General features: G+C 45.2%; 1 protein-coding gene and 1 long non-coding RNA gene across 12 annotated transcripts in view; one reads left to right on the forward strand and one right to left on the reverse strand.

The window, feature by feature from the left end:
- The window catches only part of LRRC9 (leucine rich repeat containing 9), a 110590-nt gene that overhangs the window by 62882 nt on the left and 32801 nt on the right, over window positions 1-14907 (forward strand). For 10 of the 11 annotated variants that reach the window (XR_012903264.1, XM_075926333.1, XM_075926334.1 and 7 more), the window contains 2 exons: window positions 1084-1192; window positions 1809-1948. The exons of the other annotated variant lie outside the window; for it this stretch is intronic. Coding sequence is in view for 9 of the 10 variants with exons in the window: in XM_075926333.1 (XP_075782448.1) it covers window positions 1084-1192; window positions 1809-1948 (249 nt within the window). In the remaining variant the exon portion in view is untranslated. The remainder of the gene's footprint in view (window positions 1-1083; window positions 1193-1808; window positions 1949-14907) is intronic. 11 annotated transcript variants of the gene reach the window in all.
- The window catches only part of LOC142829061 (uncharacterized), an 84101-nt gene that overhangs the window by 5956 nt on the left and 63238 nt on the right, over window positions 1-14907 (reverse strand). Inside the window, exon 4 of the long non-coding RNA XR_012903267.1 lies at window positions 11355-11430. This is a non-coding gene — a long non-coding RNA (uncharacterized LOC142829061). The remainder of the gene's footprint in view (window positions 1-11354; window positions 11431-14907) is intronic.

Raw genomic sequence — 14907 nt, forward strand, 5'->3', positions numbered from 1 at the left:
TATCCATCAGTAATTTAGATAATTGCATAGAGAGCACACTTACAAAGTTTGCGAATGATGCCAAGGTGGGAAGGATTGCAAGTGCTTACAGGAATAGGATTCAAATTCAAAATGATCTGGGAAAACTGAAAAAATGGTCTGGAGTAAACAGGATGAAAATCAAGAACAAATGCAGTGTTCTTTTATAAGTGAAGTAATCAGTTGCACACATACAAAATGAGAAATTACTGCCTAGCAAAGAGTACTGTGGAAAGGAAACTGGGGGGTCAGAATGGATCACAAGCAAAATATGGGTCAACATTGGAACCATTTTGAAAAAGAAGCAATCATCATTCTGGAGTATACTAGCAGGAGTGTTGCAAGCAAGACAGAAGTAGTAATTCTTCCTCTCTATTCTGCACTAATAAGGCCTCAACTGAAGTATTGTGTCCAGTTCTGGGCACCATGTTTCAATAAAGGTATGGTCAAATTGAAGAAAGTCCAGAGAAGAGCAACAAAAATTAGGTCTAGAAAAGATGACTTTTAAGCACTGGAATAAATTGCTTAGGGAGTTTGTGGAGTCTCCATCATTGAACATTTTTAAGAGCAAGTTGGGCAAACACCTGTCAGGGATGGGCAAATTTTTTGTCTGGACGGCCACATTGAGGTTCAGAAATGTTATGGAGGACTGAGCAGGGAAGTCTAGGACAGGCTATGCCTCTCCAAACAGCCAGCTATGGCCTGGCCCTAGTCCCCTATATAACTCCTCTCTCCCTGGTCCCTAACTGCCCCCTGGACCAATTGCAATATATCTTTTTAGAGATGGGGCAACCACATCTGCATGGTGTATTCAGCAATATGCTGTTTCCTTTCTTATTCCCTATTCCTTTTTTAATGATTCCCAACATTGTGTTTGCTTTTTTGACTGCCTCTGCACAGCTCTGTATTACTCTCTGAGAAAACAGCACAATGTAAGGTTTTATCAGGATGCTCCTGTAAAAAGATGATGTTACATTTCTCACCAGAAATCTAACACCAACAGTCCTGCTCAGGAAATGTGTGTCACATAATACCTTTTTCTGTATTTTCTTTTATCCGATTCAGAACAGTGGATCTTGTACCAGCAGACCAGTTTAGAAACATTTGTAATGTGAATTTACAGAACAACAATCTCACCTCTTTCAGTGGCTTAATCTTCCTGCCTAATGTTAAAGTGAGTTAATTACTCATTCTGTGCTTTTCTTTCCTGTTTTTATAGTGACAATAATTATAATCTTCTTTCTTTTTAAATAAAGGTCTACATTTCTTTACTCTTGCCTCAGAGATGTCTTTTATAATAGAGCAAGAAGGAATCTTTGTTACATTTATTGTATACTAATTTATTAAATATAGCTTTCTACAGTTATTTCAGGCACCAGTGTTAATCCAGTACAAATGAGTCAGAAAAAAACAAAACCACTTATTTAAACATGTGTTGAAATAAATGTATCACTAGCCTATTCATTGCATCAAGAATTTTTGAAGCACTGAATACCAGTAATTCGGCAACCAATCTGTTAATTAGCTTGTTATCTGAATTTGAAAGACCAGAAATACGTTATAAATGACAGCTTTGCTGCTATATTAGCAGAGCAGTGTTCTGTTCATTTCATGTGACTTCAGTGGTGGAAGTACCTTAAAATTTCTTACAGGCCCTGTCCTGTTGCAACCTGGGTCCCTGCCAGTTCTTTTCCCTGCTGGCTTTTGCTGCAGCTCAGCCAGATCTTGCCAGAACTATGTACCTGGGCGCACCCACTTACTTTCACCTCTGTGTGGCTTGCTTTATGCAGATATTGTGTCTGAACTACAATCACATTGAGTCAATACTACCCAGACAAAAGCCTCAAAATCATTTAACAAACAGGCAGCAGCTGTACCAGAAAGTGATCTCTAGTGGCTATGGACAGCAAGGACCTTCAAAAGGAAGCAGGTATTGTCAAATTGTAAAATGAACTTTTGTAAATCCTTTATTCCTTTGCTGAAAAGGACAGTCCTTGGAGACTGAGGAGCCTGGGATGCGCTCTGCTCCCCACCTAACTTGAGCTGTCTTCTGGCAAGGAAGCCCAGTGACCTTTTGCCACCCACTTGAGCACCTCTGACATGATTGGGAGCATTCAGCACATCTCTCTCTTAGGCTTTTTGGATCACTTCTACCATCCTCAGTTATTAGGATGGGAAGAGGATTGGCAGCATAAGGTTGCCCCTTCTCTTCCCACGCTCTTTAGAAGGGAAAAGTGTGCTACTCCCAGTCTTTAGCAGCAGTGGCTACTGCATCAGAAGCCAGTGACCCTTATAACTCTATGGTTCAGGGACACTCTAAAGTGCACCGACTCATATTGGCAAACTGAAGCCCCATAAAGTTGAGTGAAGATCACACTGAATCTCTGGAAGAGCCAGGAATAGAAAACAAGTGTTCCTTGCTCTAACCATCAGATACACTGTCTCTCCACAGCTTCTCAATACATGATAGTCAAACTAATTCTCTCAATCTTCTCTCCTCCTATTCTCCTTGTACAGCATTGCATAACGGGACAGATATTTATGGGGCTTTTTTGCTTTCCTCTCAAGCATTTGATACTGATCACAGGCAAGTTCGTACTCCATGGTCATTGATTTGATTTGATATGGCATGTTTATAGGTCTCTTATCAGGCCTATCATGGACATTATTTACTTGAAATCTTTAAAGGCTTTATAAGCTCCTGCTATAATATTGAATCATTGCAATCTTGATACTTAGGTAATATTACATCTCCTGAGCCTGAACTGTAAAGACTCAGCTACTGTCCTTTTAGACAAGCAATTATTCTGATAGTTCTTATAACCCCTTCTTAGAACCAGTGAGCACCATACCCTACCAATTGCAGTGCTTTTGCATATTCATTCAAATTTCCTTCCTAATACAGTAAAACTCCAATAGTCCGGCATCCAATAGTCCAGCACTCCTGACAGTCCAGCATCAAAATGGCAAGAGCCTAGTGAGTGAGCTTCGGCAAAAAATGAGTCACAAGGTAACAGCAGCAGCAGCTGAACTGAGCAAAAAGGGTAAAAAAGGCTTTAAAAAACTAAAACATTACAGTATACTGTATACAGTATGTACAATAAAAAGGGCTAGGAACACTTTATATACAGTATATAATGTATACAGTATATATATAACCATCTTATAGTTCGGCATATCTGATAATCTGGCACCACCTAGGTCCCATAGGTTCCGGATTATCGGAAGTCTAATGTATTTTGTCTAATCAGAGAAGTCTTATTTGCCAATAATCCTTTCTCCTATCCCAACTCCTAAAGGAGCTGTTTTTCTCATCCCTTGCAACAGAAATCCATTCCTTTTTTTTTGTACCAACACATTAGATCAGTTTATGTCCTGAAGAACTTTTTCAAATCAGCTTTCAGTTTTCATTTCTCACTTTTGCATTCTAACAGGCCTGAAACTTCAAGAACATGTCAGGTTTCATTCAGTCAGATCTTTACAACTATGAGAGTGTCCATAGCCTATTTCAGTCCAATCCCATCAGACAAGACTTGCCAAACTGCTACCCAGAGTTCCCTCCATATTATTAGTGACAAAGCATCACAGAAAAAAGTGAGATTTGGGAGTGTATATGTGTATTTCTCAAATGAGTGTCCAGCTCCTCCCACCTACATTTTTTGTGTTCATTTGGCAACTCTGTGTTTATTTCTTGTCCCAAACTCTCTTCCTTCTCTAGGGGATAGGATAAATTTGAGGAAAAATAAGATTTAGTTGGGAATAGGAAGCTTCTGTAGAAAATGCATGCATTTGTTGTTAATTTGCTGGGGGAGAGAGGGAAGGGCACTGGCTGAAACAAAGCATATAGCAATTCTTCAAAAAGGGTCATATTTTTGGAGTTTATTGTACTCTATTCTACATGCATCCACATCATGTATTATTTGAAAGCATATTTTATGAACACTAGGATCAGGTATGATTTGGAGCTGTCAAATGATGCAGTAAGCCTGTAGACAAGGTGAAACAATACCCAAAATGAGGAAAAGTGTGTATCTTTGCACAAATCCAAAAACACTGCAGTCTGCCTATGACTGCAGGGTTTATTAAGTAAATATTAGCACCTTAATGTTGTGTTTTATTGATCAAAGCTGCCAAATGACAATGTACTATAAGATTTGTATTGATTTTACAAGGGTATCTATTTATTTTAAGAAATGATTAAACTGTTTAGTATGCTGCAAAAATGGCAAATGTCAGCAATTTGCAGTATACAAACATTGTTTTCACAATGCATATTCTTAATTATAAAAGTATCTCGCAAGTATTTACAAGAGCTTTCTATATTTTCAGTTGAAATGTACTGAAAGTTGTGTACCAGTAGCAGTCGATTACTGATCACAGTTTGTACTGCCTTGTGGATACCTTATAAATGTGCCTTTATGTGGGTTTTAGTTTTTAACTACTATGTATACAATGTATACAATACAGGTTGGACCTCCCTGATCTGGCATCCTCAGGATCTGACTAGTCCGGAACGAGGAATTTTGCCAGACCAGAGATGGTCATTCTGGCCCCCGTGCTGCCATCCTCTGGGCCTTCCCTTGCTGAGCTACCCTCACAATCAGCAATCCCGCTGCTGGCCCCAGTCACTGGACTCTTCTGCCAGCTTTGTCTGGGCCACTAGCCACCAGATTGGCTCCACTCCCAATCCCCCAGCAGGGAACCAGGCCGTTAGTCCCCTGGCCACGGGATCAGGTCCATTCCCAGCCCTCCGGCGAGGCTCCAGCTCCAGGCCATTGGCTCCCCAGCTATTGGACCAGCTCCTCTCTGGACCCCTGGCCACCTCCAGCTGCTTTGCTGCCAGCCTCCCAGCCATCCCTGCTCCCGGCCAGGAGCTCTCTAATTATTTTGCCCAGGATCAATATCAGGTTCATAGGCCTATACTTATCCAGGTCACCTCATTTATCCTTTTTTAAATATTGGCACAACATTTGTTCTTCTTCCAGTAGTGTCCCCATGGGTGCTCCACTGTAGATGAAGGGTCGCCCTGAGCCTCAGATCGGAGCTTTGTATAGCAGTTTCCCCTGTTGAGCCACGCATGCCCAGGAGGCATCTCGAGCCCTTCCCACCTCCTTTCAGTTCCTCTTTAACCGCCCTCGTCAGCGGACGGAGCAAACAGGAGCTCCCTGTCAGACTTTCTGACAACTCTCCTCTACCCAGTTTAGACATAGTTCTTTTTCCCTGTTATTCCAAGTTAGCTTTCCTTGTTTCTTTAAAAAAAAAAAAATTAGTAACAAGAAGAATACACTTAGCTAAATCCCCCCTCAGGGGGACTTGAACCCGCTTCAAACCGGGACTCTGAGGTACCGGTGTTCTCACAGCTGTTAAACACAGGAGAGAAAGAAAAGAGTTTAAAACAAAAACAAAAAAACCCAACACACGGAGACAGACGACAACAACAACAACAGCCAAATAAATACATAGAACAAGCTCAAAGAGGAGAGAACCGACCATGTCCGGCTCCTCGGGCTTTAAAAAATGCGACCAATGCCGGGATCTTATGCCGGCTTCAGATGGGCATTCAAAGTGCATTCGCTGTTTGGGGGAATCTCACTCTCCCCACAGCTGCACTCATTGCAACTCACTCACGGCGAGAGCCAGGAAAGACAGAGAGCTCCGCCTAAGAATGATTTTATTTGAAAAGGCTTTACAGCCCGCTGGGGAACAGGCGGCAACGCGACAAGAGTCCCCCCACCCCACCCTCCAGGAGTGAGCCGAGGGGCAGACCCTCACCATCCCGCTCCCTACCAGCCTCTTCCTCTCCAAAACATGGAGGAGAGGCACACCAGAGCGGGAGGACCCCTGCCACGAAGGCTTCGGGGCGATCCTCCCACTCTGCACCGGCATCGGGGCGCGCTACAGCTGAGCGGCCCCAGGAGTGCTCCAAGCAGCCGGCACGGCAAGAAAATCCGGCGCCGATGCAAACCGCGGCACCGCTTCCAGCCCCGACGCTGCTTCAAGCTTCGGCGGCGCCAAAAGCTGCAGCACAGCTTAAAGGTGCGGTGCCGATTAAAGCCACAGCACCGCAGCAGAGCGAAGTACAGCCTGCTAAGTGCCCGGCACCAGCTCCAGCTAAGCAGCATGATGCTGCACTGGCGCTGCCAGCACACCCAGACAAGCAGCCAGATGAGACTGCTAGGGATCAGCCTCACCAGGAAACTGACTCACACAGCAGCCTTTACTATCAGTGCCTGCCTTCCACATCTTACTCACCTGGGAGGTCCCCATCAAGGCTATCCCCTCCCAGGTCTATGTCACTCTTATCCTGCCAAGACACTCCTCTTCCTGAGGATGACCACCACACGTCTTATTCCTCGAGGCACGCATCACCTAGGCAGTCTCGCTCTCACCATTACAGGGCTCTACCACAACAAAACCCATGGCACCCATACTGGTCTTACCCACCCCCACCTTATCTACCACAATGGGGACCCTGGGGACACTGGGAGCCATGTGGACGACGCTCCCCAACTCACTCCACTCCATCCCGGAGAAGCTCATCTCGGCCGCAGCCCCTACCTCCAGCAACTCTTTCGGATGAAGAGGCGGACCGAATCTCTGACAATGAATCAGACATTCATTCAATAAATGTCACACATTCTGATGCTCCTGATACACAATCAGATGAAGCCGTAGTACCATCAGATTCTGGAGCAATTGATGATCTAAAACAGTTCCAGGAACTATTCAAGAGGGTAGCGACAAACCAGAATGTCTCCTTGCTGTTACACCTTGGTTCGGTGATGTGATGGGAGCCTCAAGGGTTAAAGCCGACTACCCAGTGAAAACTACTGGATGATGGTGAAACAAATGATATTTATTAAGTGGTCAAAACCAGCAATTAACAAGTGGGTGTTTAAACTAGCAATTGCTTAGTACTTTTACAGCGTAGAAAAGCTTGGGCACAATTATACCCAACTGATTACAATTCTTTGATTACAATTCACTTATATCAAATCACTATCCCTAATTCGCCTAAGACAACGTAGCATACAAATGAAAAATACAAAAAAAAAGCCAAAATAATGATAATAAAAGAACCACCCACAGCCAATCCCTCCAATGTCACTTTAGGACAGCTGGTGGAGTTAGTCATTGATTTTTTACTGTTACAAGTTGACAACTCAAAGGTTTTTCTTCTAACACTAATACCTGGGCTAAAGCTTAACCCTTTCACATAGCACAAAATCACGCTATCTATACAATACAATTAATATGACTTACTTATACTTCACAGGATTATAGGATATAATTAATACAACTTAACTATTAACTAAACCACCAATTAATAAATTTAAGCAATACTTACAAATCCAGAAACGATAACAACATAAAGACACACTAGAACTCGGAGCATGCTCAGGACTCGTGCACCCCTATATTTGACTCGAAGGGTGGGGAGGCCGCCTCAGGGTGATCAATCCTTTAGCCGGGCAAAAAAAAAGACACGTGCCCTCAATACACGGAACCTCCATCGAACAAAGGGATTGAGGGTCTTTTATACAAAACTTCGGTGTCTGTGCCATGCTAGGGTCTGCATTTGGCAGGGCCTGATAGGCTAGTGAAGAGGTAGTATGACAATACTGCCCTATAGAAATTTTCGTGATGTATGTGTGATCCCCTCGTGGACAGGACCAGATGGGGCATAGTTAGTGTTAGACAATTATGTTTTATTACCCTATGTTTACTTTTTCCCTTGCCCCTAAGACTGGTCAAGCTACGGTCAAATGAGGCTTATCTGTAAGCACTATCTAGTCATGCTCACCTCCCTATTTTTTTGGCGCCTGTGAGTCCCAGAATGCCTATAAGATCAAATTCCATTCACAAAACTGCATTGTGCTGCCCATGCTCCTCTGAGTATCTGGGTTTTGTGTGAGGGGCCTTGTGTGGCAGGATGGGCTATACGCGAAGGCTATGGATAGAAAAAGCCTGCTTTACAACACCTGCAAGAGGTCCAGAAGAAACAGTACCAATTGCTAAAAAATCTCCATCCTACATTACATAGCAAGATTGCCCTGCCTATAGACGAGGCAATAATGGAGACCTCGGACAGGAAGTACTTTGTCCCATCAAAAGACAACGACTTTCTCTTCACACACCCACAGCCTAATTCATTAGTCGTAGACTCAGCACAACAACGTGCAAAGCTCCCACAATATAAGTCGGGCAACGCAGACAAGGACCACAAAAAGTTGGACTCCTTTGGCAAGAAGGTATACTCCTCTTCCACCCTACAACTCAGAATATCGAACTCCTCCGCTCTCTTAGCAAATCATGACTTTGACAATTACTCGAAACTGGGAGAACTGGTGCCACATCTCCCAGAGTCCAAAAGATCCATCTTGAAAGCAATAGTTCATGAGGGCCATATGATCACCTGCACTGCTCTCCAAACCGCAATGGATGTTGCTGACACCGCAGCCTGAGTTACAGCTACAGCGGTGGTCATGCGAAGAGCTTCTTGAATCAAGTCGTCAGGAGTTCCCCACGAACTCCAGCCTAAAGTGGAAGATTTGCCATTCGACAAGCAAAAGCTATTTGCAGCTACTACGGACGAAATGCTCCATAACAGCAAAAATTCTAAGTCCACACTTCGCACGTTGGGCATGTACACGCCGCCCTATAAACGCGGACGATACACCCCATATAACTCATACAACCGATACCGATATGGGCAATACAATCGACCACAGAGGTCCTATGAAGACACTAGACCAAGGCAACGAGGTCCCAGAAGGTGCCCCAACCAGGCCCGCCCACCAACTACCCAACCATCTAAACAACAAATTTGAAGATTTGGTCGAGGGCCTGCAACACCTCTCTTACGATCTACCATGAGTTCAACATGGCCATCTATTCACCTACCGTTTGCGACCATTCCTTCCTCAATGGGAATCCATAACATCGGACCTCTGGGTTTTAGAGATAATTCGAGTGGGCTACACCATCCCATTTACCTCTATCCCCCCTATCCCGTCCTCCTTCAGGGACCACTCTCACGAAACCCTTCTAAAACAAGAAATCGATCGACTCCTCCTCATCGGAGCTGTAGAAAGGGTACCCAGAGAGTTCCACTGGAGAGGGTTTTACTCGAACTATTTCTTAACCAAAAAACGAACAGGGGGTTGGAGACCTATATTGGACCTCCGCAAACTGAACAAGTTTCTCAAGAAACAGCATTTCAAGATGGTCACACTCTCCACAGTCATTCCTGTGCTAGATCAAGGGGACTGGTTTGCAGCCCTTGACCTCCAAGATGCCTATTTCCATGTAACCATCCACCCCTCCCACAGACGCTACCTACGCTTCACGTTGGGACCAGACCACTTCCAGTACAAGGTTCTTCCCTTTGGTCTCTCATCAGCTCCGAGGGTATTTTCGAAGGTATTGGCGGTCATAACAGCGTATCTCAGACGACAGAACGTCATCATATTTCCCTATCTAGATGACTGCCTTCTAAGGGGATCCTCGTACGCCGAAACCGCCTCTATGATACATACGACCATGACCCTCCTCAGTCATCTAGGCCTTGTAATCAACCAAGACAAGTCAACTCTGCACCCGGTTCATTGGCGCACGCCTGGACTCAGTTACAGCCCGGGCATACCTACCTTAGCAACATTTTGCAACTATGCAAGAAATTATAAACGGGATGCTTACAGTTCCTACCACCATGGTACTTACATGCCTCCGACTAATGGGGCACATGGCTTCCACCACCTACGTAGTCCATCATGCTCGTCTGCACTTTTGATGTTTCCAGCTCTGGATTGCAACCGTTTATATCCCATCACGACACCCTCGAAACAAAACGGTTACTATCCCACCAGACGTGCTGGCATCCTTACAATGGTGGACAGTGCCAAACAATCTTCTGGCGGGGGTTCCATTCCAACAAACTGAACCCACTATCCAAATCACCACAGATGCTTCCCTGCTCGGCTGGGGGGCACATATGGACGGTCACAAATTTCAAGACAGGTGGTCCCCAAACGAGACACTCTTACATATCAATCTCCTCGAACTGAGGGCAGTAAGCAATGCCTGTGCACACTTTGCCTCCGACATCGCCAATCACACAGTCCGCATCCTAACGGACAACATCTGCACGATGGTCTACATAAACAGACAGGGTGGAGCCCGCTCCCGCTCCTTATGCGTGGAGGCTATTCGCCTGTGGAACTCGTGCATCCGCAACCAAGTCTCCCTTATAGCATCCTACATGCCCGGAGTGAACAATATCAAAGCGGACTCCCTCAGCCGAAACTTCACCTCAGACCACGAATGGGAGTTACATACAGAGGTGATGAACTCAATTTTCCACCAGTGGGGATGGCCATTGATAGACCTCTTTGCTTCTACCCAGAACATCAAATATCCCCAATTCTGCTCACGTGCAGGACTTGGCAAACACTCTCTGGGGGATGCCTTCCTAATCAAATGGACAGCCCCCCTACACTACACCTTTCCTCTCATACCGCTCATCCCAAGAGTTCTGCGCAAGATCCTGAGAGACAAAGCCGTAGTCATCCTGATTGCGCCACCATGGTCTCGCCAAACATACCCATACCTTCACAGGCTAGCGGTCTAGCCTCCCTACCCACTACAGTACCGGATAGACCTACTATCTCAGGACGACGGCAGGATACTGCATCCACAACTCAATACCCTGCATCTTCAGGCATGGCTTCTCTCTGGCTCTCGGAGGTAGAAGATCGCTGCTCCTAGTGAGTAAAAGACGTCCTCCTCCACAGCAGGAGACAGTCTACTCGGAAAACTTACCAACAGAAATGGACACGTTTCTGTCACTGGTGTCAGCGAGTCAAAGTGGAGCCCCGTGCCTCACCACTAGATACAATCCTAGACTACATTCTGGACCTTAAAGCATCAGGACTGTCAATCTCCTCCCTAAGAGTACACCTCTCTGCAATAGCAGCATTTCATACCTTAGTAGACTGCTTCTCCATTTTTAACCATCCTATTACAAAAAGATTCCAGAATGTGTACCCACCACATAGGGCCCCACCCCCTTTGTGGGACCTAAATCTTGTTTTGAACTGCCTCACCAGTCCTCCCTTTGAGCCACTGGCAACAGTACCACTTCCTTTCCTTTTTATGAAGGTCTGTTTCCTCCTAGCCATCACCTCCGTCAGGAGGGTGAGCGAACTCGGAGCATTAATGTCAGAACCTCCTTACACAGCTTTCACAAAAGATAGGGTCATACTTAGACCCCACCCCATGTTTTTGCCAAAGGTCGGTACAGAATTCCATCTCAACGAACCGATCGTATTACCTACCTTTTTCCCAAAACCGCATTCTTCGCAGACAGACGCCAGCCTGCACACTCTGGACATCCGGAGGGCTCTGACCTTCCTAGAAAGAACAAAACCATTTCGTAAATCTGAAAGACTTTTTATCTCCACTGCTGAACGATCCAAAGGGGCACCAATATCATCTCAATGAATCTCAAAGTGGATATCGACCTGCATAATTAAGTGCCACTCTCTGGGCAATAGACCGCTACAACGCCCACCACGAGCATATTCCACTTGAGCCATGGCTGCTTCTACAGCCTTTCTGGGCAATGTTCCCTTAGGAGACATTTACCAGGCAGCAACATGGTCTTCAGATCATACCTTTGCTAAACATTACGCTATTCTTCCACAACTTAAGAGTGACTCAGCAGTTGCCACAGCAGTGCTCTCCACCACTGCCAAACACTGACTCCGGCTCCCTCCAGCCATATACTGAATACTGCTTTGTAGTCACCTACAGTGGAGCACCCATGGGGACACTACTCGAAGAAGAAAAGGGAGTTACTCACCTTGTGCAGTAACGAGTGTTCTTCGAGATGTGTGTGTCCCTGTGGGTGCTCCACGACCCTCCCTGCCTCCCCTCTGCTCGGAGTCGAAATTACTCGGGCGGAGACGAGGAACTGAAAGGGAGGGGTTGAGCCGCGCTCCTCAGGAGGCGGGAAGGGCTCGAGACGCCTCTTGGGCATGCGTGGCTCAACAGGGGAAACTGCTATACAAAGCTCCGATCTGAGGCTCAGGGCGACCCTTCACCTACAGTGGAGCACCCATGGGGACACACATCTCGAAGAACACTCGTTACTGCCCAAGGTGAGTAACTACCTTTTTTCATCTAGTCCTCTGGAACTTCATCATGATTCAACCTAGTGATATTCTGGACAAAAAAGCCTCTCACCTGCTTCTGTCCTTTCACACTGACTCTATCATTTTAGGCTAGAGTGACACACATAGTGACAACCATGGGATGTTGCTATATTGATACATGACCAGGCTTTTTTCCAAAAACAGAAGAGAAATATTCATGAGATTTCCGCCTAGTTTTCTGCATTATTACAGCCACTCCCCCACTTACGAACACACTGACTTACGACCATCCTGACTTACGACCAACCTCCCATTAACTCTATTATAATATTTTCGAGTTGAGAACCATGTATGTCAAGTTTTGCAGGCAGCACGTTTAAGGGTATTTCCGACTTACCAGTTGCGACCAATCAAGTTGCGACCAGGTGTTCGGAACGTAACCCGTTTGTAAGTCGGGGACTTCCTGTATTGATAATTCTACCATTTCCATCTAGTAACAGGCTGATAAAATATTAAGATTCCTTTTTTCCCTGATATACAGTAAAACTCCAATTGTCCGGCATCCAGTTGTCTGGCACTCCCAATGGTCCGGCATCAACTGAAACCCGGAAGTGCTCCGGTCAGCAGCTCTTACGGCCGGGCCACTGTGAGCTGCATGTGCGTTCATGGCCCTGCGCTGTTCCACTCATGGTCCCCAGCGCACACAGCATCCAGCCTGCACTTGCTAGCAGCCGGCCGCTGAGCACAGGCAGCTGCCTTGGGACCCGGACATATGGTTGGGGGAGAAGGCGGACTGGGTTACAGCAGGGACGGGAGGTGTTTGGCTCTGGGGAAGGCGAGAGGAGGGAAGGGGAGGGGGATTGGGTTGGGAGTATGCCCCCTTATAGTACCTCCCGGTACTCCGGCATATCCGATAATCCAGCCCCACCTAGGTCCCAAAGGTGCCGGATTATCGGAAGTCTCCTGTAGTTTTATAAATCACATTCTCACTGTTTTGGACTTTGCTGGACATGGATTTCTCCTTGTCCTTTCGCTTTCCTTATCAGCTTTTTTCCAACTCCTAGATTCTAATTTATATTCATTGCTATCAGCTTCCCCTTTTTTTCCATGTGTTACATGTTTTTAAAAAATGTATAGCTGCTTTTATTTCCGCACTAAGCCAAATTGTTTTAAACTATTATAGCTTGCTTTCTTAATTGTGGGATTGTAACTTTGAGCTTCTAGTAAAGTATTCTTAAACAGTTCCCAATTATCATTCACATTTCTCTGTTTAAATTCTTTCTTCCAACTGATTTGGTTCATAATTATTTTTAGATTTATGAAACTGGCTTTTTAAAAAGTAATAAGTGTATATATATACAGGCAGTCCCCGGGTTACGTACAAGATAGGGACTGTAGGCTTGTTCTTAACTTGAATCTGTATGTAAGTCGGAACTGGCGTCCAGATTCAGCCGCTGCTAAAACTGATCAGTTTCAACAGTGGCTGAATCTGGATGCCAGTTCTGACTTACATACAGATTCAACTTAAGAACCCCAGGCGTCCCCAAGTCAGCTGCTGCTGAAACTGATCAGCGGCTGATTCCAGGGCACGCCTGGGCTGTCCTGCTGCGGGCATCCTCCGCGGCTTTGCTCCGCGTCTCCCTGGTCTGACCAGCAGACCAGGGAGACGGGGAGCAACTTTTCTCGCCCCGGAGGACGCGGGCGGTGGGACCGCAGCTCATCTGGGCGTCCCGCCGCTCCCGTCCTCCGGGGCGAGAAAAGCCCCGTTCGTAACTGCGTATCCGACATAAGTCGGATCTGCGTAACTCGGGGACTGCCTGTAATTGGTTTGAGCTTTACTCTGCACTTAACAATGCAATCAAGTCATGATCACTTGCACCTAAGCAACTACTAATGTTAGTGTTTTAATGAGAATTCAGGTTGCTCAGCACACCTAGAGTCATACAGCTACCTGTGTGATTGGGTATGAGGCAGTGGCAAGACTGAAATAATGCAGAAGTTCCTGTCCACCAGTGCCTTTCTCAGTCTATCACACCACACTCTCTCACTATGGTTATATGTTACAAAAATGAAGCTTTTATAAATAAAGTAGTCAGATATTGCATACTGTTGTTCGGTTGGTTTTCCCACATCATCATATGGCTGTTGTGAGAATACAGCCAAAGGTTACATAAATATTTTACTAAATTAAATAGCAATTTCCAGCTGTTCCCATTATATGTATTCAGGCCTTTTGTGGGCAGAAGAGTGGTTTTCCATGTTTATTTGATTTCCATGGTCTGCATCCAGTAAAACCTGGCCAAGCTTGCATAAGCATGGAAGCCTGTATAAGGCTACTGAAACTTCAAAAACTAGATTTCTTTGAATGCTTTTCAGCCTTTGTGTAATAACCAAGTACAATTTCTATTGAACCTGATCCAATTTGTAAATTCCTGTTTACTTGTAACTGTAAACAGGAATTTACAAATTGGGCCTATAACTGATGTTAATGGATCAATTTAAACAACAACAAATAGTATGGCAGCACTTTAAAGACTAACAAAACATGTAGATAGTATCATGAGCTTTTGTGGGACAGCCCACTTCTTAGATGACCGGAGTATTGCTATCCAACACTCCGGTCATCTGAAGAAGTGGGCTGTACCACGAAAGCTCATGATACTATCTACATGTTTTGTTAGTCTTTAAAGTGTTACCAGACTATTTGTTGTTTTTTAAGTTTATTCTGTGTACA

This window comes from Pelodiscus sinensis, chromosome 4 (genome assembly GCF_049634645.1).
Source record: "Pelodiscus sinensis isolate JC-2024 chromosome 4, ASM4963464v1, whole genome shotgun sequence".
NCBI lineage: Eukaryota > Metazoa > Chordata > Testudines > Trionychidae > Pelodiscus > Pelodiscus sinensis.